This window comes from Mirounga leonina, unplaced genomic scaffold (genome assembly GCF_011800145.1).
Source record: "Mirounga leonina isolate KUSES-001 unplaced genomic scaffold, KU_Mleo_1.0 Mir_165, whole genome shotgun sequence".
Classification (NCBI taxonomy): Eukaryota; Metazoa; Chordata; class Mammalia; order Carnivora; family Phocidae; genus Mirounga; species Mirounga leonina.
In genome coordinates, this window is record NW_023270415.1 from 67,233,734 (window position 1) to 67,260,347 (window position 26,614).

The window sequence follows — 26,614 nt, forward strand, 5'->3', positions numbered from 1 at the left end:
GTAGTATTTCCAAAATAGATATTTTGCCTTCTTTTTAGTTCCCTCAGTCCTACTAAATAGGTTTTCTGATGGCTACTCAGCAAGAACAGAAGGAAGAAAACAACTGGCATTTCCCTTTCTTTTAGATGATAACAGAAATGGTGAATTCGTTCTTTCGGTTATTCAGGTCCTCTAGTTCACGGAGGGTGTGACCGGAAGACCCAGAGGAGACGTGTTACATGACAGGGATGCTCTTGCTCCCAGTGCCATCTGTTAAAGGCTGGTCTTCCTGGTTCCGAATGCTCAGACAGAATGTGCTTCCATGAAACTTAGCATTCCCCATTCTCCTCTCAAGTGTGCTTTCTTCAGGAGAGCTAACACCAAGTACGTATACCCCTCCTCCTGCCGTTTCCCCTCCACACACTCATACAAACCCTGGAGCAAGGAATGCTTCTCTCAACTGTTCAGATTCTAAAGCAGGGTGCCTCTTTACCACCAGATAGCCCCAGTATCACCAACCACCGCTGACTTGTATGGGAAAGGGAAGCTTACCTAAATGTGTGTCGGAAAATTGAGGTCCTCAGTAATTAGGGCTATTCTAGGAACCTTGAATTTGATGGATGTACCACAGAATAAACAGGTAGGAAAGGGCATATAATATGGACTTTGTGTACTGAGAGTTGCACTGAAAGAATTAGAAAGTCAAAGAGACTAATTTGGTCTAGGGTTGTGAATTTTCATTAATTTCCTTCTTCATTGACATTTGAACAGAGACCTGAAGCGAAGTAAAATTTCCTAATCTGTAATGTAGGGATATGTTAGTTCTTACCATAACATGGAAAAAAAGTCCGTGAACTCTTGTATGTAGAACGCAGTGTTTCTTACATTAGAAATGCAAGTGTTGGAGACAGTTTCTCAGTTCCACCTGCCCCCATGTCTCTGAGGAGGTGAGAGCAAGGAAGGGTAGTACCTTAATCCTTGATAGGAAAGCATATGCCGACTGGGAAATGTCTCTGTGACACGTCTCTGTGACTGTGTCGAAACCAACCTGAAAGTCCGTTTGGTTGTTCAAAGGTCTCCTTAATCATGTAGTTAGAATGTTTCATTTGATAAGCATTACCTCACTTATCATTTCAAAAACTGTTAGAAGGATTTTTGAAATCACTAATTGATAGATTTAATTCCTGTGTGACATTTATTTATCTCTGTGTGGACTGCTCATGAATTTAAGCTGCCCTTCTTAAGAGCATAGCCTCCAGATCACAAACTCATGATTGTGGTGAAAGGTTGCAAAAACACAGTTCTTTGTGTTGACTCTAAAATAATGTGAACAGGTCCCTTTGACAGGCTCGGGGGAATGACTGCAATCTCAGCTTCCTTTAGAAGGAGGGAGAAAAGAAACATCGGGAGAGGGGCGGAAGAAAAGGGAAAGACTCGTTCTTTTCTGCCACTTGCTCTTTTTCAGTCTGGACATTTTTCTTCCCGGTTACCAGCTCCGCTGGTTCGTGCTTCCCACCTCCGCTCTCTCTGTTACCGTCACCTGTCTGGCATGCATGGCAATAAAAATACGGCATTTTTTGGGTGCCGAGTGTGTCTGACGCCATGCTGGCACTGTATACACGGTGCCGCGTGTCCTCACGACAGTCTGTGCGGAGGATGATGGAACGTTCTTGGGGAGGTGAGGAAGCTAAGGCTGACAGTTACGTGACTTGCTCGTGGTTACACACCTTGTGAAAAGCTCAGGGGCTGTAGTTCGGTCATTTTCTTACTTGACTTTCCTGCTATTGATAACCCCCTCCCTCCTGAAGTGTTAAGTTCCATTTATGACCACACATGTCTGTTTGTTCTTCTAGCTCCTGGCCGCTTCTCCATAGTCTCCTTGGTGAGCCCTCCTTAGGTCTCTCCATCCACTAAATCTTTGTATTCCTACTTGTTCTTTGACCCTTTTCTCTTCTCACACTACACTCTCTTCTTGAGAGATAGGTTCTATGCTTGTAACTTGAATCACTGTCTTTGTGCTGCTGAGGCCCAAATCCTTATTTCTGTGCCCGGACGCTTGTCCAGGGATCACACTGACATCCCCACTTGCGAGTGCTTCTTAAATTCAGCAGGCATCAGGGAGAACTTTTCCCCGTGTTTTCCTCCTGGGGTGCGAGAACTTGGTGAATGGCGATAACATCCACTCAGCTTCCCATACCGGAACACTGGTGATCCTCCTTCCTCCTCTGGGCTCCTCCCAGCATGCGCTCCATCTCCGGACTTGACCGACTCTCAGGTGAGTTCACCGGTCTCATCCCCACCTTGGGCCTTAAGTCTCCGATGGCGAGTTTGCTGTAGCGTTTTGCTCCCTCCCAGTGTTTTCTGTCTAGTAGCCCAAGCGATCTTTCTACGTTATAAATTTTTGTTATTTTGCTCGCTCTTTACACAACTTTACCTTCTTCAGTTATTCCTTATTACTCTTAGGATTAAATTCAAACATCTTTACCTGGTATATACCGCTGCTTATTAACTCTGTAGTCTCACTTTTTACCATTCCTTTATGCTAGTTCTTGGAATGTTCTCATGTCTCTGGCCTCAGGACATGTTATTCTTTCTACTGGGGGTGCTCTTCTCTCACTTTGAAATGGCTAGCGCCTTCCTACCCTTGATGGACTTCGCATGGCTCCTTTTTAACAGCCCTCCCTGACATGGCCTGATCTCTGTCGGAAGTGTGTTACTCCCATGCGCTCTTCTAACAACAGCACTTAGTCATTTTTCACAGCATTTGTAGCTCTACCCTTGCCTTCTCTCTAGAGCCATGTCTCACATCTGCAGCCGTCTTCCCATTTCCACTTCATTTCCTACCCACTGGCATTTCACTTTCAGTCTTCCAAAACTAAACTCTTAATTTTTTTCTTTTCCCAAACCAGCTGTTTCTCCAGACTTGTCCACCTCAGAAGGTGGCATCTGTACTATTTCATGCAGTCAGGGCAAAACCAGAGCCGTCCTAAGTTCCTTCCTTGTTTCACAACCTGTATTCAGCCCATCAGTAAACCCCGTTGTTTCTACCTGGAGAATGTATTTAGAATGTGACCGCCTCCGACTCGTCTGCTGCCGTCACCCCGATCCATGTCGCCGTCACCCTTGTGTAGATGACTGCAGTGGCCTGCATCTACTTGGTCTCCTGCTTCCGCCCTTCCTCCCTAAAATCTGTTCTCATGACAGCCGGAGTGGTCCTCTAAACAGAAGATCAGATCTTCTCACTCCTGCCCAAACCTTCCCATCTCTCTCTGAATAAAGCTTAAAGGTCACACACTGGCCTCTTTGACCTGTCGCACCCTCCATCCATCATTACTTCTCACCTCATCTGCTTTTACTTCGCTTCAGGTCTCTGTTCAAACGTCATTTTCTCAGTGAAGCCTTCCCCGACCCTGACCGTCCACCATAGGTGAGGTCACCTACCCCACCCTGTTTAATTGTTCTCCATGGCACTCATTATCATCTGGTTAATTATTTTATTATTTTGTTACTGATCTCCCCAACTAGAATGTAAACTCTGTGAGGTTAGGGACTCGGTCTCTTTCGTTTACTACTGTTTTGCCAGCATCTGGAGCAGTGCACAGCCCCTAGTGGGCACTCAGTAAGTATTTGGTGAAGTCTAGGGTAGCAGTTAAGTCATGGACTTAGACGTTTAACAGACCCGCCAATGCAGTGAGCCCCAGCCCCAACACTGGCGAGTTCTGGGACTACTTGGGAGTTACACCACTCCTTAGCCTCAGTTTCCTAATCTGTAATGTAGGGATATGTTAGTTCTTACCTCTCAGGTTGTGCGTTTGTTTGGAGGGGGGATTAACTAAAATAAGTCAAGTGAAATGCTTAGCTCAGTACCTTGCCCATAATAAACTATGAATTAAGTGCTCTTAAGTTGCTGCTGCTGATTCTTATCCAGTGACATTTAGTTGCTTTTCACTTGTCCGTCTCCTCCTCCAGACCTTAAATTCAGCTGAATATTAAATTTGCTTTTGTAATAATAATGATAATGTGGGGGAGAGGGGTGGCGGGTAGGGGGGATTAGTTGCAGGTGGTCAAAGGTATAAACGTCAAGATACCAGATAAATAAGTTCTGGGGATGTAATATAAAGTAACAACAGCGACAACAGTGTGGTGAGAACAATGCCGGTAGTTGTGGAAGTAGCAGTAGCCCTTGAGTGCTTCCTGAGTGCCGGGAAGTATCCCGGAGGTTAACACGTTCTGGTAGAGCTTCCTGCAGAAAGTAGAAATGTTCTACGTCTGCACTGTCCAGAAAAGTAGCCTCTCACTCCTGCCATTTGAAATGTGACAGTGGGACTGAGGAACTAAATTTTAAATTTTATTTAATTTAATTTTTTTTTTTAAAGATTTTTTTTATTTATTTATTCATGAGAGACAGAGAGAGAGAGGCAGAGGGAGAAGCAGGCTTCCGCAGAGCAGGGAGCCCGATGTGGGACTCGATCCCAGGACCCTGGGATCATGACCTGAGCCGAAGGCAGACGCTTATTAACCATCTGAGCCACCCAGGTGCCCTAAATTTTATTTAATTTTAATTTAGATTTAAATAACCACACGTGGGGGCACCTCGGTCTATTAACTCTTGATTTCGGGTCAGGCCGTGATCTCAGGTTCCTGGGATCGAGCCCCGTGTTGGCATCTGCTTGAGGATTCTCTCTCTTTCTCCCCGCCCCTCCTCTCCACCTCCCTCTAAAACAAGTAAATCTTAAAAAACAAAACAAAACAAACAAACCTACATATGGCTAGTGGCTACTGTATTTGAATTTCAAAGGTCCAAATTCTTTAAATGTATTAATTCATTCAATATTCACAACACCCTCTGGCTTGGGTAGAGTTTAGATGAGGAAATGGACTTACTGAATGGTTAAGTAACTTGTCCAAGATCACACAGCTAGTGGGAGACAGAGCTGAGATTTGAAGGTCAAATCTCTAGGTAATCTGGTTCCAGGGGCTATGCTGGCACTTTCTACACTGTACCTCCTTATGTCTTTCTGAAGAATTGAAGTTCCTGGCCAAGGACCAACATGATGTCTGTGTTCTTGCTGCAAGGGAGGCCAAGAAAGCAAATTTCTGGTTCTACCCCAGTAAGGTATCTCTCATAAGGTGGGAGATTCCCCAAACATAGGAAGACTGTTCAAAAGGTTCTAGACCAGTGAGCTTGGCTGCTCAACCTCTGAGTATACTTTTCTTCCAGACTTAAATTTGCAAACAGTGGGAACAATAACAAAATGCATCCTACTAACATACTGCAACTCTCTCTCATCTCATCACATGCTCTCTCTTTCCCCAAAAGGTAGAATGATCAAACATCTTATTAGTTACTCTTGCCAAGTCCAGGATATTTGGGCCATGCTCATTTTTGTTGTTGTTGTTGTTGCTGATCCATTATCGTACTCCAACTTTCTATAAAATATTAGGAGAAAAGAGAGAAATTAGTTAAAACCATAAATATGTATGTGTCAAACTCAGGAAGACACATGCATGGATACTTCTGTCTTAGCTTTCACCATTGGTCCTAAACCCATAGTTGGTATTTTTAACTCCTTTTCTCCATGACCCGGTCTATGTTTTCTTTGCCCTCAGCCAACTCTCAGCTGATTGTAGGTTTTTATCTGACTGGAACACCTCGACATTCATTCCTGGGGTATCTGTGTTCTTGATGGTCCTGCCTGTATGGAGTTATTTCTGACTTCCATTATCTTTTACCATTAGAAATGGCAAACCCAGGAGGTGTTTCATGCCCCTGACTCACACCTCCCTTTTCTCACTCGAGAGCAGCCATCCTCTTTACCCTTGATAATCAAGATTCATTGTTCCAACCAGTTCTGTAACCCTCAGTTTTTGTCTGTCTTTTCAGTGTCACGAGGAGCTCAAAATTGTTAGGTTGCAGTTTAAGCTTCCAGATCAGTCTAGGCTTTGTTGAGTCCTTTGGTGAAATCACTCTTCTCTTGGGTAATGAAGACTGTTAAACCAGCAGAACTAGAGTTGCAGCCATGGTGGTGGTGGGGGGGGGGAATGCAAATTGGTCATTAGGTGTGATGACAGGGAGAACATGTGTATTTGTCCCTTGCTTCTTGGCCCATGTGTTCTGGCTACTGGAGAAACAATGTCCTATGTTATTCACTGGTTATAGGCATCCTCTGGGACATTACTCTGACCTCATGAGGTGTTGTCTCCCATTTAGCACTGGAGCTGAATTTCCAGTAAATGATTTAGCATTCTGGAAGATCATCTTTCTGGGTAATGGGGTACTTGGTAAGATCAGAAAATCCTGTTAGCATCAACCCATTGCTGTACTTTTTTCACCGCAAAATCTTGAATGAAATACCATAAAGATAAAAAAGGCGTTTAGTAATTCTGTGGATGACAGAGGCCTGGCAGACAAGAGGGGCAATTTCAAATTCAGAATAAGTGTGTTTTCATACAAGAACTAACAAATGACCACTAAAGATTTGAGGATACATGTGTGCAATCAAGTATGTCTTCATAAAATGAAGATGGAGTATAAAAGTTCATTCTGAGTTGTTACTTGGAGGCACAAGCAAAGCAAAATTAAGTTGAAAGGGGATTCAAATGAGTTCAAACCATTGGTCATTGACTCAGTATGACCTTGGACAAGATGCTTAACTACTGTTAGCTGCCCATTCCTCACATCTTTAAAACTGGGATAATGATACTTGTGTGTATAAAGCTTTGAACCACCCCCATGAAAGGTGCTGTGCAAGTGCAGTGTTTGTGAATAACAATAATCAGCATCCTCTTACCCTCCCAGGAGTGTGACCTGTGTTTAAATTGAGCAGTGCTTCAGAAGATTGCCTATGAAATGATGTCCTCAGTATTCATGTTGTAGCTGATACATTTCCTTCACAGCACTTAGCAGTTGGTGATAGTGTATTTGACTGTTAGGATAATACTGGTTCCCTCCACTAGACCCTAAACCCCATGAGAACGGCAGGGTGCAGGTTAGTCTGCTCACTGTCACATCTCCAGTGCCCAGCTTAGTGCCTGTGTGTGGTAGGCATTCGGTAAATATTTATTGAACGGGCGAATGAATAAATAATGCATGTTTCCATGAATTCTGCCAAAAAATTTTAAAAAAGTAAACTCGAGAGGCAAAATCAGTACATTGGTCCCCCAGCGTCCCCCATACGGGAATCTAATGCTATATTCTGTATAAATAAATAAGTCATTCCTGTTGGTCATAATCCTGTAGTAGGAATGGTGCCATGAGAAATTTATTGGAGTAATTTTCAACAGCATAAATGTTTAGTAACAGATGCACATACATGGCAAGTTGCCTCATTCAGTTGCCATCTGTTAGACAACTATCTGTTCTAGCAGGACTGGTCCATTAGAACTAGACCAACAGCACTCTCACACATGTTTTATTTTCAAATTTTTTCTGAAAGCCTTGAAGGAAGAGAGATGTTTCCATGTCTGGTAGGCAGCTGCTCAATAATGGTGTATTGCAACACCTTGGCAAACTATGAAGTCCATTCGATGTGTCATAATGCTCAACAAGGAAGTATTTTCTCTTAAGTGTTTTGTCAGAAGTCAAACTAAATAACGGCACTAGGAAACTCACTCAACTACAAATAATTGGGTCCAACAGAGTTCACTGCAGATTGTGCAATTGACAACAGAAACTGGCATGAGCTGAAGACTATAATCCATGCTGGTCATCATTAGTGTGTGATGTGTGTGTGTGTGTGTGTGTATTTTTTTAAACAGGGCAAAGACAGTGTAGTAAACTCTATAGGAAATCTAGTGTGTCTCCATATGTACATGCAATTAGGTTATACCCAGTGAAAGCATAATGATTCTTGGCCTGGACATGCCTTTCAATAAAAAACTTTACCAAGCTTTTTTCTATATAAAGGTGGAGACAGTGTTGGCCTATATAAATTTACCTTGTGCATGACCAGTTAGGTTGGTGGTGTGTCATAAGTGTGGGCCAACTTCCATAAATGTCTCAGTGCTTAGCATAATGCCTGGTACCCAGTGGGCCTTAGCAAATATTTGTTGAATGAATGTTCTAGGACCAATCGAGGTAATTCCCTCTGGACTCTAGGCATTAAAGCAGGTCCTGTAGCCTTAGATCAAGCTGAGTGTGAATTAGAGCTTGGAGTACTTAGTGTACTGAACAGAACACATAGCAAATTGCTTATCACTACTGTGTGCCCATAATAAACTTCTAAACGCTGTGTGATTTCCAAAATGTAAATCATCAGGTATGTGTTATTTTGGGAGCCAAACATGTAACAGTGGCTATTTCAGAGAGTAAATCCATCTGAGTCTTGGTTTAGTTACAAGAATGACTAATTTTATACTAGATTCTCACATGATTCAAAGTGTGTGAATGACTCAGCCCATTAATATCCTTAGCTCCTGTGATCTCCCCTCCCAGTGAAATGATAGCTATAAGGCAATAATGGTAATTGGAGGAGGAGAAGACCTTGACTTTGCCCTCGGGCAATAAAATGAAATACTTTGAGTAATTGCATATGTATATAATACTGTTTGAAAGAAATGAGGTATGCTATAATATTTAAAATTTTATGTTAAAGTGTGTTGAAAATGATATGGGTAAGGACCAGATTCTGCCTTTTGTATCAACCATAATTGCTTTTTCAAAACAATCAACTTCTTCATAGAGAAAGAGCCACCAGAGGCCTAAGTTAGTTGCTGACAGCTCATTGATTGCCTTCTCCTTGCTGACATAGAGAAATATAGCAGTCACAGGAGTGTTGGGTCCCAATTCAGTGGAGCTAAACATTCATGAGGGATTTTGAGCTGAAACTGAGTAGTTAGTTGGAGAGCCTGTGGAACTTTGGGGTATGTGTCTGGTTTTTTTCCTATTATTGCTCCATCTTGTTGAAACAATTAATTGAACAAAGGTCTGGATATTTTAGAGTCAGCATTTTGTGCATATCTCTGCTTCTGCTAAAGTCCCCAGTGACCCACTCCCTGCATCCAGCGTACACTTCTCAGTCCTTATGTAGCTTGACTTCTCTGTAGCCTCTGACAGATCTCGAAATTCCTTCCTGGACTTTTGGGGTATTTTCTTTTGTTTGTCTTCTTAACTCTTGTCCTTCTTCTTTCTAGACTCCTCTAGCTGCCCCATAAACGTGGTATTCTCCACAGCTCTATCCTTGGTCCTTTTTGGTTTCTATTTAGTCTTCTTGGTAATCCCTTTCATTTCCATGGTTTCTCCTAAAATTTACGCAGTGGTTCCTCCGTGTGGATGTTTCCCTGTCAGGCTGCTGAGCTGCAGACCTATATATCCAGGCACCCCAATGGTAAGTTTGCAGTGACAGCAACAAGGACGGCTACTCATTCTCTGTGGTGGGCCGCTTGGTGCTTTGTTGCTTCATTCCATCTGTTTTTCTCAGCAACGCTTGTGAGGCAAACACCGTTAGCATTTTCTACCTGTAAGCGAGGAAACTAAGGTTAGACGCATTTAGTAACTTTTCCAAAGCCATTCAGTTAGTACAGAGCCTCATTTTTAATCTCAGGTGTAGAGCCCAAGTTTTTGATCCTAAATTCTTTGGGTTAGCTCATCAAAATGGAATCCTTTACTTTCTCCTCTCTTTTTTGTTATTTTTTCCATTATTCTCTGTCCTGCTTGAAAGGGCCATATTTCATCCCTCAAGTAGAAATCTGGGAGTTGTACTGGACCCCCAAATATTGCGAATCACAGAAGGACTTTTATTTTTATGTATTAAAATACCTCCTTTGCATTAAATAGAGATTTAAAGTCATCGCTTTAGGCTGACGTATTATTTGGACTATGCATTGTTTTAAAACTAGAAAACATGTCGCCAAAAAAATCTAGATTTCTCATTTTTCTTTCAACACTTGGACTTGCACTCTCACGTGGCCACAGTCATCTGGCGCTGTGTAGCAGCTTCCTCTCACCTGGGGCTGGTACTGTCTGCTTCACCGTGGTCCTCACCACTTCCTGTTGTCCTCTTTTTGGGGGTTTCCTCAGATCTTTGTCCAGCCCTGCAGGCATTTTTGACACTTGGTAAAGACTGTTGTGCTTTCCCAGCTGGTCTTCCTTCCTCTCTAGTTTTTGCCCTAGAGAATGATTTTCTCAAATGAAATCTGTTACTCGCTTTCTTTTAGCATTTGTGATTTATGTTTCCCCACTGGCTCCTTCTTCTTAGTCCACAAGCACGTTCAAGGCTGTATGCTAAAGATAAAAGGAAAAGAATAAAAAAATTGTGAACATCCACTACCTGCCAAAGTGAAACACAAATATAATTTAATTAAGTATTCACAGCCCTGAAGTGGGTGTTCCTGATTCCTAATTAAGAGTAAGAGAAATCCAAGACTTGGAAGGATTGTCCCAATATCCATATATAGGGTGGTTGCAGATCTGTCTGATCCCTGGGTCCATGTTCTTTTTCCTCCATTATGTCACCTTGATTTCAGGCTACTCTTATCCTCTGTGCAAATAAACGAGGCCCTTTAGCTCTCTTTCCAATGATCTACTCCCATGTCTCTCTTCCTTTGCTGCCAAACTTTATTCATCTGTTAACACAGAACTCCCTTAATCTCTTCTCTCATCTCAGTACAGTATTATTTGGCTGCCCCATAGTTCACTTGTCCTTTTGAGCACCTACTGTACAACAGGAAGTGCACTAGACCCCAGACAAATAGTCCTTGCCCGAGAGAAGCTCCACAGGCTGGTAGGTTGAGACACGTATCTAGTTCCACTGCAGTGTACAGAGTACCTAGTAACGAAGTCCAGTCTCTTTTTAGACCTTATCTTACTTGAGCTCTCTTGCATCATTTTCCCAAAGGACAAACACCTCTGTTAAGAAAATTTTCTCTCTTTCTTTCTCCTGTGGCATTCCTCACACCTGGTTTTCTTCTTTGCTTCTTTCAGACTTCCTTTTGCATCTCTTTTCTTTCTGTTCCCATCTTCTCATTTTAAATGTCTTTCCTGCTGCGTACTAGAGCTCTCCACTCGACAGACATTCCGGATTGCACACTTCTTTCCTCAAGAAATGTAATTTACTTAGTTGCCCTTATTAACTATTAAATATCCTGGAGTCGTCCACAATCCCTTGTCCTCCTCACGATAAGACTTGGCCATTCTGCTTTAAAAATGGCATTACAGGGCACCTGGGTGGCTCAGTTGGTTAGGCATCTGCCTTCGGCTCAGGTCATGGTCCTGGGGTCCTGGGATCGAGCCCTGCGTTGGGCTCCCTGCTCAGCGGGGAGCCTGCTTCTCCCTCTTCCTCTGCCGTTCCCCCTGCTTGTGCTCTTGCATGCTCTCCCTCTGTCAGATAAATAAAATCTTAAAAAAAAAAAAAAATGGCATTACAATTTGGTCAGGTTGCCAGCACCTCTGCCATTAGTTAACCTACAGCAATATCTTCCTCCTCCTTTCTTGTCTGAAGTGCATCTTATATGCTTCAATTTTAGCAATTATTTTTAAAAAATTTTTCATGGTATTCTTATTTTACTCCTAAAGTCTTTTAGTGTCTTTCCTGCTGCCTATCAGATCAGGTCTCACTTTCAGAGCTATTCACCATCTGCTCCTGATCAACTTTTCTGGTTTCTCTCCTGTTTAGCTCTGGTGCTTATTAGCATTTGGAAGGTACTCACTGAATACTGGATGGGTAAGTGGGTGGTGCATGAAAACCTGACCTTTTCTCTCCCAAGGGCAGTATCAAATTCCCATTATGTAAGTATGGTATCTGCTAAGTTTACCTCTTGATAGTTTCTGTCATTTTTAAATTACAGTGGTGTAAAGATGAATAATCTATGAGCTGTTTTTTTTTAAAATCCTGTTTCAGGGGCACCTGGGTGGCTCAGTTGGTTAAGCATCCAACTCTTTTTTTTTTTTTTTTTTTAAGATTTTATTTATTTATTTGAGAGAGAGAGAGTGAGAGAGCACAAGAGGAGGGAGTGGGAGAGGGAGAAGCAGACTCCCCGCTGAGCAGGGAGCCCAATGCGGGACTCGATCCCGGGACTCCAGGATCATGACCTGAGCCGAAGGCAGTCGCTTAACCAACTGAGCCACCCAGGCGCCCAAGCATCCAACTCTTGATATCAACTCAGGTCATGATCTCAGGGTTGTGAGATTGAGCCCTGGGTCAGGCTCCCTGCCCCCGGGTGTATGCGCACTCTCTCTCTCTCTCTCTGTCAAATAAATAAACAGGGGCACCTGGGTGGCACAGTCATTAAGCGTCTGCCTTCAACTTGGGTCATGACCCCAGGGTCCTGGGATCGAGCCCCACATTGGGCTCCCTGCTGAGCAGAGCCTGCTTCTCCCTCTCCCTCTGCCTGCTGCTTCCCCTGCTTGTACAGTCTCTCTCTCTCTCTGTCAAAAATTAAAAAAAAAAAAAAAAAAAAAAAAAAGAACCAGCAAGTGCTTAAAAAAATAAATAAATCTTTTTTAAAAAAAATCCTGCTTCATAAATTTATTAACCTAGTGTATGTGCTGAATTGTTCATATGTTGAAATCCTGATCCCCAGTACCTTAGAGTATGACCATTTTGGAGATAGGGTTTTTAAAGAGGTAATTAAGTTAAAATGAAGTCAGTGGGATGGGCCTTGGTCCATTAGACTGCTGTCCTTATAAGAAAAGGGAATTCGGACACAGACACGTAGAAAGAAGACCATGTGATGACTTAAAAGGAGAAGATGGCCGTCGACAAGCCAAAGACTTCCAGTCTCCAAATCTGTAAGAAAATATATTCTGTTTAAGCCTCCTAGTCTGTGATGGCTTAAGTTGTTGTGACAGCCTTAGCAAACTGATATACCCTGTGTCTTTTAATTCGCTTAGGTTTTAAGTCCTGTGTCTCGGGACTTTATCCTTAGGAAAGGGATGGACTGAGGATCCAATAAAATCTCTCCTCCAGTATCAGATTTCTTGGAAGTATTTTAAATTTGTCCTGGGGAAAGTGGGCCATCCTTACCTTTTTCAGACTAGATAGCACTTATGATCAGCTACCCAAAGACTGGGTTTTTTCCTTCCAGTTTTGAGATGATATATCTTATTTCTCTTGAACATACAAACAAAGCAAGATTCCATTAAAAATATCATTAATCCCCATTTATTGCATTGATTTTAAACAGATAAGGAGTTTAATATTTTCCAGGCTCTTGTTTTAATAGCTAGAGTGCAGTAAGTTCTCTCTGCAATGCATAGTTTTGCCAACCGCAGCATCACATTTCCAGAGAAGATACTTGCTGTGGTGAATTTATGTGCTTTCCAGCAGTTCTTTTGAGGTTCTGGCCTTGGGGGAAGAGAGTACTCTGAATCACTAAATTTGGTTTATTCAGGTTTTCCTGTCCTATTTCAGGTTGCCATATTGTCTACCTCATAATGCCTGTTCTTTCTCCATCCCCTCCTCCCTCACATTCCAGCCAGCTCCTCAGCAGTGGAGGTAATGAAGCTAGGGAAATTAAATATGTTGAGTGGGTTAGAGACTTTATTGGAAAAGAACTTTTGCATTTACTGATCATCTGCTCAGGTCTGCTCTGATTGCCTCAGATTAAATAATAATTTCAACCCCATTAAAGACCTTGAGAAGGTTCACCTTTATACCTGCCTGTAATATCACCATTAACATCTCAGGTGGATCTGAGTCCATTTTATTTTATAAATCCAGAATGAGAGGCTATAATTCTTTTCTGAGAACTTGTAATTTATTTTCTATATCTACTCTGAACTTCATGCTACAATCTTAAACTTGTTTCATCTTGTATCCATGGTAGAGGTGGAGGATGGCTAGTCACCATGTATAACAGCTCTTTTTCTTGAGACATGAGGCATTATTAAATTGCCTCTCTACCTTCTCTTTTCCAAACTGCGCTTTATTGGTTCTTTAGCCTTACAGGCCTTATTTTAAATTTTTAATTACATATAAGATGTGTCATTAAGGCCTTTCCATATTTCTCACAACTCTCTTTGATGATGGATCCAGCACTGGTTGAATAACATCTGTACAATGAGAAGACAGTCCGTTTCTACACTCAGTACTATATATATATACATTTAGGCATTTTGGTTTCATGCCTAATTTTTGTTTTTGACTTAGCTAATTAAAATCCAAAGCAGTTAAACAAAAGAAGATTATAAAATTCTTTTTTCCATGACAAAGGGTAATTGAAACATAAGTTGCAGGTAATCTTTGGACTTCATATGCCTTGGTACTCAGATTCGGAGAGATAAGAAGTATATTCCATTGACTGGAACCAAAAGTAAGAATTTTCTGTATCTATTTTACAGTCTTGACATTGCCTCCAACCAACTGGATTATAGTAAACAAGTCATTTAATTCTTTCTATATAATTTTATTTATTTATAAAACTGAGGAAGGTGGAGATCAAGGTTGGATGACCTCTAAGTTGTCTTCCACTTCAGAAATTATATTGTATACTCTGCTAATGACAGTAAGTCGATCAGTGGGGTTGTAGTGGGTAAGTATATTTGGAGCATGTAGATTAATTCACTTGAAAGATATCAAGTACATATATTGAATACAATCTACTACATGCCAGGTGCTGGCAAACACAGTGATAAATCACATATTTTTCAAAGAGTGCATTTTATTAGGGGAAAGAAACGTAAAAATAAATGCAACTCACTGTTACAGGGGCTGTGGTAGAAGTCTAAGGCGTGTTGGGACATGAGGGAGAGTTGGGTGAATTTTGCTTGGTGGCAGGAGCATCAGGAAAAGGCCAGTGATTCAAGGAGCCAAATATGAAGGCCTGAAGAGGAGCAATCACAGTGAAATTGGGGAGGGGCTGGGGGAGCCACTGATGGAAGTGGCTCAAGTTTGAGATTGAGGAAGTAGGAACAGTGGGTACAGAGGATTTTTTCCAAGGAGCTGGACTATAAAGAGAAAAGAACTGAGGGGAGTGGGCAGGGGTTTGAGGAAGTTGTTGTTGTTAAATTTGGAAGTAAAGAGCTAATTTAGAGGTTTTGGGGGGAAAGCTTCTAGAGGTGAAAGTTTGTTCTGACAGGTGCAGAAGACCGAATTAAGAAGGAACTTGAAAGCAAGATTGAGGATAGAAAGAAAAACAGATAGATGGAACAGTTAATGGTGATAAAGCAAACATAGCAAAGTCTTAATTGTAGCATCTAGGAGGTAGGTGAATGGCAAAATACAATTCCTCCAACTTTGCCACGTGTTTGAAAGTTTTATAATAAAATATTGGGAGGAACAAAAGGAATATAGATTGAGAGTTTAGCTTTGAACAGAACAGGGGACACTTACTCCTCGTTGTGGCAGCAGATGGTGAAATTCAAGGTTAAAGCCTCAACTTCTTCATGAAGTCCCAGCCACTCTTCCCCGTTGGGGCAGAGAGCCAGAGCAGAGGAGCCCTGAGGAGAATGAAGGCTGGAATCAGGACTTGGGGAGTAGGAGAGGGGACTGAGCAGACCTGACAAAAAGGAGGAAGCCATGAGGCTCAAGTTCTGGTGAAGTTGGAGGGCACAGAGTTGCGCTGGTGTGAGATTTTTCCCTAGTAAGTTGTCAGGAGATGGAAGTTAGTAGGGCACTGGGGCGAGGGTTTAAGATTAAAGTGATGAGTGGACGGGATGAATGGCTCCCCCCACTGTTTATCAGCAGTCTGTTCTGGAACAAGTCTCAGCCTCTCTGGTTCTGTTGGGATTCTGTTTCCTACCTCACTGTATTTTTATTTGAGTGAAATGAGATAAAAATAATGTTACAAAACAGTGTCATTGTTAACATTTAACTGAGATAATTGTATTGTCTTCTTCAGGTAAAAGAAGAACGTCCAGAAAAAATACCAGATCTAAAATTATTAGTGGAGAAGAAATTTTTGGCTTTACAGAATAAGAATTGTGATGCAGACTTTCAAAATAATGCAAAATTTGTACAGTTTAAACAACAGCTGAAAGAACTAAAGAAGCAATGTAAGTCCGCATGCTTTGCTTTGGTTTGGCTTTTTGAAATTAGGGAACTGACCTGATAAACAGTCCCAGAAAACTGATTTTATAGTTTTGCCTATCTGCTTGGCTTGATCCTCTTTCTAAATTGCTTTTTATTGTTGTTGCAATTCTGTATTTTGTCTGACTTTTAGTTCAAATCAGCCTGTCCATTTCTGAAAGCCAACAGTTTCCACAAAGTGCTAAGAAAATTCCCCAGCAGCTCGACAAAGTGACACTGTATTGTCCCATTGCTGGGGAGGGGAATTGGGAAATTAAAACGGAACTATTTTATTAAAATAGCAGTGGTGTTTTTCAAATTGTAAACTGCTGTGCCACGCTTTTAAAATAACCAGTTTGAATTCTAGTTTTGCTGCTTTGGAGTAGCAGTAGCAGTGTTTTCTCAACTAGTCTTTTTCTTCTCAAATTTGGACCAGGATCCTCTCGATCCCTTCTGTCTTTTGGTAGCATAAATTCCATGTGACTGTGATTGTGGTGCCAACATAATTTTGATTTAAAAATGAGATTGGGAAAAATGATTCATTATACAAAAATATTTTTGTAGACAGTATTTGACAGAAGTAGATCTTTTCTACACAGTGAAGTACATCCGTCCTTTCTTTCCTCTTTTTTCCACGTAATCCACATAACAGTTTTATGTAATTTTGATCATTTTTATATTAGCACCAGTTGTCATTCTTCTAGGCTCCCATCTCTTATTATTCCTTAAAGAATTGGATAGTGAAGCAAATAACTTTTTTGTAAACTTCAGTTTCCCATCATCTTCATTTGCATACCCATGGAGCACTGTCATATGAGATGTAAATTTCCTTCTTGTCCTTATTTGTACTTAGTGTAAGGATTCACATTTTGAAATAAGCTTTCTTTAAAATATAAGCATTTTCTTTAAATTGATGCTGAGGTCTCAAAAAACGACTGGGGAAGCAGCTCTACTTTTGTCTATTTTACAAGTAACTTAAGTTTCACAATTTAGAATGTTTTGCAATCGTGATGAGACTTTTGCTTTTACGTGGATTTAAACAGTAAGCATTTTCTCCATGTTTTCGTTTATTTTTTGTTCTTCTTTGAACATCACAGCTACCAAAATCCTTCTAATATAACTTGCATGATCCCCCCCACATGGGTAATAATCCGCCAAACAGGTAATGTAATAATTTGTTAGTGTCTTCGTGATCTTAAAGGTGCTAGTGAATTTCAGCTTTGGTGTGGGTCAGAACAGCTAAATGTATTTCATTTTTCTGCTTGGAACCAATAATGACAAATTATGTATGGCAGATTTAGCATCCAACCATAATTCTTGATTTTTTTTTTTAGATATTTGATAATACAGATTGAAGGATAAATATCCGAAAATATGAATTTCTTCTGCCTTTGTTATTGTTTACAAAGTTATTATTCCATAAGAGAAAGCTATAGACTTTTAGAATTATATGCTCACAAGGGAACACTTCCTTACGAAGGATATGTAATTCAACAAAATGACAAGTGTAGGAATCATGGTTATTATTTCCTTAATTTTCTCTGAAATGGTCAGGGGGAAGGGGCTGAAGGCGGTTGCCCCAGGCCAGTGGTACTATGCATCATTTGGATAGACAGTTAAACTTTATGACGAGGTAAACTTATATTGAAAGAAATGCTTCCTTATATAGGGTTTCCCTATATATGGTAACACTGGAATAAAGATCACTTTCCCTTTTTGTTTCTCCTAAAACATTCTTTTTTTATTTTTATTTTTTTATTTTATTTTTTAAAGATTTTATTTATTTGAGAGAGAGAGAATGAGAGAGAGCACATGAGAGGGGGGAGGGTCAGAGGGAGAAGCAGACTCCCCGCCGAGCAGGGAGCCCGATGCGGGACTCGATCCCGGGACTCCAGAATCATGACCTGAGCCGAAGGCAGTCGCTTAACCGACTGAGCCACCCAGGCGCCCTCTCCTAAAACATTCTTTTAAAAAGTTTTTAAATCTCAAATGACAGAACAAGTAAAATATTAATACACTCTTAAATGCTCTCTAAGGCGTATATGCTTTACTTGCAAAATGCAATTTTTAGTGCATTATTGGTACTGTCAAACCAGCACCTTGTCTAATGGATTTTATTTCTTTAGATGTAATGCTTTAGATGGGATGCTGCTGTGAGGGTGTTGATTAGCATCAGGAGCCCACAGTTTTTGTGGAGCCAAGTCGGAGGGACTAGGATCTATACAGGAGCCAGTGAATGTTTGTTTTGAGATATGCTCTGAAGGCAAGGAATTACAATGATAATTTTTTTTTTTTTTAAGATTGGAAACTACAAGCCAGGGAGAGATTCTTGCCTCTAGTTGCCTATCTTGGCAAAGTAAAGGCTGAAACAGTGTTCTGATCTCCACATATCTGAAGGGTTCTCTCATGAAAAGCACTACTACGCTCTCCCCAACTTCATTGACACTGACATAAATTGCATGGGATTAAATTTTGCCGAATCAGGATCCAATCACAAGTGCTAGGAAGCTCTTTGGTGGGGAGAGGCCAAGATGGAGACTGAAATCAGGTGGTCTGAGGAAGTGGCCTGCAAGCCGCCTCTGCCCACCCAGCTGTGGGAGTAAGTTAACCCAGCTGTGGCTCGGCAGCTGGCTCTCCAGCTCTCTGGTCTCAAGATCCCTTTACATTTTTAAGGCTTACCCAGGGCCTCCAGAGAGCTTTTGTTTACATGGGTTGTAGCTCTTGACATTTATCACATTAGAAATCAAAACTGAGAAACTTCAAAAATATTAATTCATTTTAGAAATCAGTAGTAAACCCCATACGTGTTACCGTAAAGAGGGTTATGAAATACAACTGTGTATTTTCCAGACATAAAAATGAGTGACAAGTGTGACATTGTTTTCCAGTTTTGCAAATCTCTTCAGTTTCTGGCTTAATGGGAGGCAGCTGGATCCTCATATTTGCTTCTGCATTCAGTCTGTCCTGGTGCATTGTTTTGCTTGAAGTCGACAAAGAAATGCTGGCCTCACACATAGGTAGTTGGACTTGCTGAAAGGATCTTGCAGATTCAGACCACCCGAAGTTCTCATTTTGAGAACCACAGATTTAGGCCAGAGATCGGTAAACTATAGCCTGTGGGCTGAGCGCAGGCTGTCTCCTGTTTCTCAGTGGCCCGAAGGCCAGGAATGGTGTTTTTACATTTTTAAGTTGTCTGGAGAGAAGTTAAGAGAAGGGTAATATTTTGTGATGTGTGAAAATTCCGTAAAATTCAGATTTCAAAATAAAGTTTGACTGGAATGTAGACACACTCCCTCGTTGCCACGTTTCTATGTGTGCTTTACATTGTAATGGCAGAGTTGAGTAGTTACATCAGAGCCCATCTGGCAAAGAGAGCTTTTAGTATTTGTTAGCTGGCTCTTTACAGAAAAAAGTGTGCTGACCTTTGGCCTAAACCACAATCAGAAACAAGGACAGTTTTGGGGGGTTTTGTGTTTGTTTTTTTTTAACTTTAGATTCTTCCATAAATACTATACATTTGTCTTAGGTACGTTCGGAACACTTGGAGTGACGGCTATTTATGAATCATTGCATTTGGTGCTCTGAGATAAATAAAAGGCAGAGTCCCTCTACTTGGTAAAGACAATATACACATATATGAAGTAATGTGAGAACCGTTAATAACAACAAATCAAAAGCAAAGAAAAATGCAAGAAACAGCTGTTATACAACATAAGAGAGAGTCAGAATGGGAAAATGTAGCTTTTTTTGGTGACTAATATTGCCAGGCAATTGATAGGGTAGGGTCTGTTTGGAGCTATATGTTCAGAAAGATTCAGAGGCTGGGTTCAGGCCCAGCAGGAAAGAGTGTGCTGAGGGATTACAGTGGGAAAGAGGAGGGATACTACAAATATCTGGTATTTGCTGTCCCTAGCATATAAACATAACAGGTATGCTGTACTCATTTAAAGATACGATTACTCAAAAGGTAACATACTTAAGTTGCACACAATAATTTTTTTAGTTGTTATTTATGTCTTTGGATATTACCAGGCATTAGATACAACTTCTTTGGGCAGTTTACTGACCCCTGGTCTAAACCACAATCAGAAACGAGAGCAGGTTTTTGGTTTGGGTTTTCGTTTTTGCTTTTGTTTTTTAACTTTACATTTTTCTATAAATACCATACTTGGGGACCCATTGTGCTGTATGTTAGAGATACGTCTGTCCCAGCTTTCCAAAATTATTACCAAGATCAAATGAAACAGTGGATCTTCGAAAACTCTGAAAGCTTGTTTTAGATTTCCGTTGTTATTGAGAAGGGGCCTGTAGAGCGTAGTGGAAAGAGTATGAGCTTAGCAGCCGGAAGACGCGGTTTGAGTCACTGAACGTGTAGCCTGGTTTGCCTGCCGGTGCCCATTTTTCTTAGTTGTGATTCTCGGAAGCATACAAATCAAGATTGATTGAAGATAATTTTTACACTTGGTGGTGGTGATGGTAACTGAGTTAGGGAACAATTCCAAAGAAAAGGATTCCATTTCCCTAAATGGGAATCATGCTCTTAACTAACCCAAGTTGTGAAACCAACAATATGATTTGGTTTAAGGCAGACATAATAACCGTACTTTCTTGGATAAAGTGATTTTAATTTATCTAAACAATATGTTCAGGTAATTTCTCTCTTCCTTGACTGTTTGTGTCTTCACTATTCCAACTTACGGTTTCCTGCACTTTAGCATCAGGAAAACTTAATTAAAATGTGTAGATAGCTCTGTATGGACACTTTCTCAAGTCGTCAAGCAGCCTTTCTGCCATCCTTCATTCATTCACCTATTACATAATTAGCAGGCATGAGAAGTTTTAGTGCAGGTCAGCAAGGCAGAAATTGAGGACATTAGATGTTAATTGGACATTTAGAAACCTTTGAAATATAAGGGCTTCACTTTGTGATCAAAAATAGAATTGATTGAATCTGTGATCTTTAGTATTAAAATAACCTAATATGAAATGTAATTCTTTTGGTACATTTAAATGCTCAGAGTAAAGTGAGCATTTTTTTAATGCGAACTTGCTCATCTGAAGACATTCACCAGAAGTTTAGAAAGTGTATTTAGGTCACATTGGAGATATGTAGGATATAAGATATGGAGATAATTGAATCCACAAGGGAACTTAGAAATCGTTTCCAGTCAGGGTGACATTTTATACCACGATTTTGTAATGATCTGGACTCACAAATCAACTCTGTACCTTCACTTTAAGCACACTTCATTTAAATATCAAAACTGATAGACTAGGGAGTGGCCATTCACTTCCCAGAAGGATTTCCTCAGGCCATTAAATAGGGAGCTCCTTGGGAACGTTAGAATGCCTTCACTTAACTATTTCTAGTGGGTTGCTTTCCCTTTCCTTCAACATCCATTCAGAACCACAGTGCAGTTCCACAAGGGTAGGGACTTTGATGTTTTGTTTACTGCTCTAGTCCTTGAACTCCAGCCTGATGTCTAGGCACAGAGTATCTACAGCACAGGTCCTTGATGATCACAGGAATCTTCAGGAGAGCCATCATGTACTTGAGAGCTTATCACCTATCTAAAAGAGACACCTGCCACCCATGCCTGTCTGTTGTTGCTGTGAATAGGTGTGGACTCACTGTGGCCAGACAGATCTTGAGGTTCTTTTGGGAAACCCAGAATCTAGCTGATGATCTTTCCATTACTAGATTTTTAAAACACTGTGCAAACAAAACTGTCAGTTTGTGCCCTTTGGTTTTACTTTCTCATAATACAATTTTTCTCAGTGCCTTTTTAGGCACTTGATGAGGAACATCGGCATTAATTTGGCCAATTAACAGTAGACTGTGATTTCTTCAGAGAAGGGGGTGGTCTTGCTTTCAAGATAACTCCAGACTAAGGCCAGGTTGTGCATTTCACGTCATTTGGGAGTGGGTTCTATTGCAAAGCCAGTGGGGATTTTGTGGTGAGGGGCTGAGTGTGGGAGCCCCTCACCCAGATGCAGGAGAGCAACAGGGTTATAGAGAAGACTAGCACCTTCGAAGGTTGGTGGAGGGCATGTGTGAGTGTTGAAACCTGAAAGGAAAGAGATGAGGAAGAGGCAGAGGTGGTGCCAAGAGGGAAAATGTTTGGCTGTGCCTAGAAATATGTTGAGTGCATTTCAACTGGGCAAAGTGTTGACCAACCTGACTTAATCCTGATACTCTTCAACACATAAATCTCTTTGTCATATGATATAACTGTCTATCCAAACAATGTGCGTTGCTGGCCTGCAATTAACCAAAAGTCCAGGACCCATCAAGGCAGGAATGGTTTCATAGTCATCCCTATATTCCCTTTTGTTCCTCACATAATCAGAGTTTGGTTAATATTTATAGAAGAGAATTATTCAACTTGAAAAAGAGGGTCTCAGAACCTACTTAAGGCATTCTGATGATGAAACTCAAATATCATCAGTAAAGGAGAGAAGAAGAAGAAAATTAGCATTCATAGGGTTGAGATTGAAAATCAGCAAAGGTTAGCAATTTATATTCTTTGAAAATCTTTCAGTTGCTCAGAAATTCAACATAAGGGATTTTGTGTGTGTAAAACACAAAATGTTGGTGTATATTACATATAGTAATATACAGTTTTCAGTGGCACAGTAGCATCATGCTTAGGAAGTAAGTAGGGCTCACTTTAAGTGTGACTGCTTAGAACATTAAAGCATTTAATAAAAACTTAAGTTTGGTGGCTCTTCTGCAGACAGTTTTCTCATCTCTGTGGCCCTCAGTTGATTTTCATGTTTTCCTTGATGATGATGATCAAGCCATCAGCATTTGCTGGATGACCATTATTGGGAAATGCTAAAAATCATAAATTTCACAACAGAGATTGACTCTTTCAGGCTGGATTACATCCCTGGCCTGAGGGGTTATGCTCATTGAGTGAGATTTCTGTCCTATGCAGATTTTTTATTCCTGTGTGTCTGCCTCCCTCCTCCTTCCTCATCTCTGAGTTAGTGTCTCTGACTCTTTTCTGTGTGTCTCTCCTTCCTTCTGCTTTCTTTGTGTTTCCCACCCATTTGGCCTCTCTTTCCCATACATCCTTACTCACCTCAGTGAAGCTAAATGGTACCATTCCCATCTTCATGATGAAGAAGCTTCAGAGTGGGTAAGTGACATGCCCAAGGTTACAAAGCCAGAAAACAGTGGAACCGGAAGACAGGAGATGCCAGGGATAAAAAGAGAGCATTAGAGACAGGTGTAGCTATCCCATCTCTTCTGGTTCATAAAGTTCAAAAATTCCCAGGAATTTTTACATTTTAAGGCAGATTTGCAGTACCAAATAAATAATTGAATAAGTGAAGAAGAAAAAAAAAGAAAAAAGGTTAACTCAAATTAGATCGATTCTGTTGTGGTGTTTTAATCAGGGCATTAAGCTATCAGGGAGCTGTTTGGCGGTGAGAAATGCCCTTTATATGGAGCAATAAACACGCCATCTTCTCTGCCTTCACCTTAGATTTGCCCTAGTCCTTTAGGGAAGTAGTAAAAGTGATAGCCCGGCTTGATATGGTGCCTAGGATATATGATACTTAATGAATGCTTGTTGAATTAATGCATGACTACAAGCACTGTTTGAGTGCCTACCTGTGCATAGGGTATGGTGCCTGCATACTTTATGTACATTACTGTTTATTTCTCACAACCCTACAAGATAACTATACCCATTTTGTAGATTAGAAAATATGCAAATAAAGGTGGTATAACTTCCCTAAGCTCATAAATGCTAAAATCCAGACCCACGTTTGGGTGGCATCAGAGCTCGTATTCTTTTCCTTGCATACCACACCAACTCTTTAAAACACACCTATTTGTCTTCTTTTTTCTCAACTCAAGCATTTCATTCATCTCCTGAAGACTTGATTTCTCATAAGACTCTTGAGTAGTGAACAGTGTTTGAATCTCCCAGGTCATAGATCTGCATTGATGTACTCTGCATCACGGGGGGAATCTGCTTCATCCAGCTGAGAGTGAATCTCTTGCTTGGTCACTTCTGTGTAGAGGGCAGAGAGTAGGAATCATACCAGACATTATATAGTAGTTTATTTATGTGTGCTTCATATTGCCTTCAAAGTATCCTCTAGAGAAACATGTACTTGAAGTGAGACTCACAGAAGGTAAGTGGTTTACTTGCGCTCACAAAGTATGTTACAGATTGAGACTCAAAACTGGGTCCCACTTTGCCAGATCCATGGTTTTGGCAATACATTCAGGAAACAGTGACTAAGAATGCCATTTCCTGTGTGAATAGTTGCTATGTTATGGCAGAGAGGAGTAGGGTATTTATCGTACTTACAAGTTTAGAACAAATTCCATGAAATTAATTCAAGCATAACAACAGTAATACCATGCCCGTACATCATCTCTCCTAATCTTCACGACATACACGTGTGAGAACAGAATGCATGAAAGACGCAGGCTCTGTTTTTAGCAGACTGAATCCTGGAGGTGACATATTTACCCGGTATCTCACAGTCAGGAGGTCACAAGGCTAACAGATACATTCCCAAGGAAAAGGGAAGCTTTAGGATGAGAGATGGCTATAATTAAAGTTATTAGGAGGGAAAGATTCAGTTATCAAAGGTGAAATGAGTCAGCAAGTTTAAACACAAACTGTGAGCCATGGGTGTTTCTCTCCTGGTGGCGTATTTTGAGAGAGTGTGATCCCATCCATGCTCAGAAAGCAATGTGAACCCAGGGTAGGAAAATCAAATCACGTGTCCTGGGGACGACGTACATCATACTTAAGAAAATAACTATCTTGTCAAGTTATTAATCCCTGAGGTTGCAATGATTTCAGTTTTATAATAGTAAGATGTATATAATGGGCAGCCCTTTGTAATCGACACCCACCCCCGCCATTTTTAGACCCTGGCAGTGACTGTTTTGTGTTTTTATTTTTTTCTCTGTATAGAGAAACTTTTCCAGAATGTTGCATACATGGAATCATACAGTGTGTAGCTGTTTAAGTGGCTTCTTTCACTGAGCAGAATACGTTTGAGATTCATCCATAGTGTTGTTAATATCGGTAGTTTGTTGCATTGTGTATTGTGAGTAGTATTCCACTGTATGGAATCATAGTTTATCCATTCACCAGCTGAAGGACATTTCAGTTGTTTCTAGCTTGGGCCATTATAAATCAAGCTGTTATAGACATTCGTGGACACATTTTAATGTGAACATAAGTTTTCATTTCTCTTGGATGAATGGGATTGCCAGCTAGTATGGTAAGTAAATGTTTAAGTTACGAGAAACTGACAGACTCTTTTCTAATACGGAGTAAGGTCCTGTATTCCCATCAGCAATGTGTTGATAGCTGTAGTTGCTGAGCATCCTCACCAGCACTTGGGTTATTTTGGTCTTGTTTTTAATTTTGGCCATTCTACTAAGTATGTGGTGGTATCTCATTATGGATTTAATTTATGTTTTTCTAATGATGAGTGATGTTGAGCATGAAGTTCCTTGTATATGTAAATTTTTCATTTTTTTTCATGTTTTTCTGTTCATGTATCTCTTACATTTATTCTTTAATTCAAGAAACATTGTAGATGGTGCTCAACAGTCATTCTCCCAGTGTGCTCCCACCCCTGCATCAAGGTCCCTTGGAAATTTATTAAAAATGCATATTTTCAGGCACCACTCCAGTCCTAGGGAGTCTGAATCTCTGGAGGTGGGACCCTCTAGGTCTCCTGTATACCAGAGTTTGAGAACCATTGGCTTACAGGAGTGGCACTCCCCTATGACTGGGTTTCATATCAAATGTGAACTTGAAAAATAAAATCAGAGTGCTGTCCCCACTCTCAAATATTTAGATTTAGTTGGTGTCTGGTGGGGCTCTCTAGGCATTTCTTTTTAAGTTCTCCAGGTAATGCTAAAGTACAGTCAGGGTTGAAAATAACTCATCTGTTAAAAGTTGTTTAGCCAGGCACTCTAGTGGATACAAAGCTGGCTTATAATTCCAGATCTCATGCAGCTTATTACCTATAAGGGAAGAGCCATGTATACACAGCATGGTTACAGACATCTACCTATAGGTTACTCAGTCATTACCTAACGAATTAGATTGTACTTGGTCTCCTGGGTTTGAATATAAATTAACTTTATTCTTTTCTATCTGAGAGCCTCAGTCTTATATTCCATGTTATACTTCATTTTCATTCATTCAGCAAGTGTTTATTGAGTATGTTGGGCATACCTCAGTGAACAAAGTATAGAAGTCCCTGTGCTCATGGAGTTTACAATCTAATCTTTGGCACCTAGCTATCATCTGCTTATATTCTTAATACTCATATTCTTAATAGCTCTGAAATTCACATGCATAATTGATAGCCTTAATAATGATCATATTTGTTATATTTAAGTACTGTCCTTATATTTGTTAAAATTTATATTTAGTCATGATATCCTGTGTTCTTAATAACTTTTAAACTCATTTATCTCATCACCTAGGTATGTTAATAACAGTGTTATGGGTAGAAACTGTTCAACCCACGGAAAGATCCTAGAATTTAGAATCAAAATATAAATTCAGATTCTTGCACAACCAAGTAATAGTTTGTGTTTTTGATCAAATCAGTGGAGTTGTACTTTTCTGTAAAGTATGGGTAATGTAATAGTAATAATGTTTCCTAGCCCACAGAGTTGTGTAAGGATGAAA

The 26,614-nt window shown here is 40.5% G+C and overlaps 1 protein-coding gene across 4 annotated transcripts in view; it reads left to right on the forward strand.

Annotated features, from left to right (window-relative positions):
* NSMCE2 (NSE2 (MMS21) homolog, SMC5-SMC6 complex SUMO ligase) overlaps positions 1-26,614 on the forward strand; it is a 210,216-nt gene that overhangs the window by 50,220 nt on the left and 133,382 nt on the right. For all 4 annotated transcript variants that reach the window (XM_035011920.1, XM_035011919.1, XM_035011921.1 and 1 more), the window contains one exon: positions 15,757-15,910. In XM_035011920.1, coding sequence (XP_034867811.1) covers positions 15,757-15,910 — 154 coding nt within the window. The remainder of the gene's footprint in view (positions 1-15,756; positions 15,911-26,614) is intronic.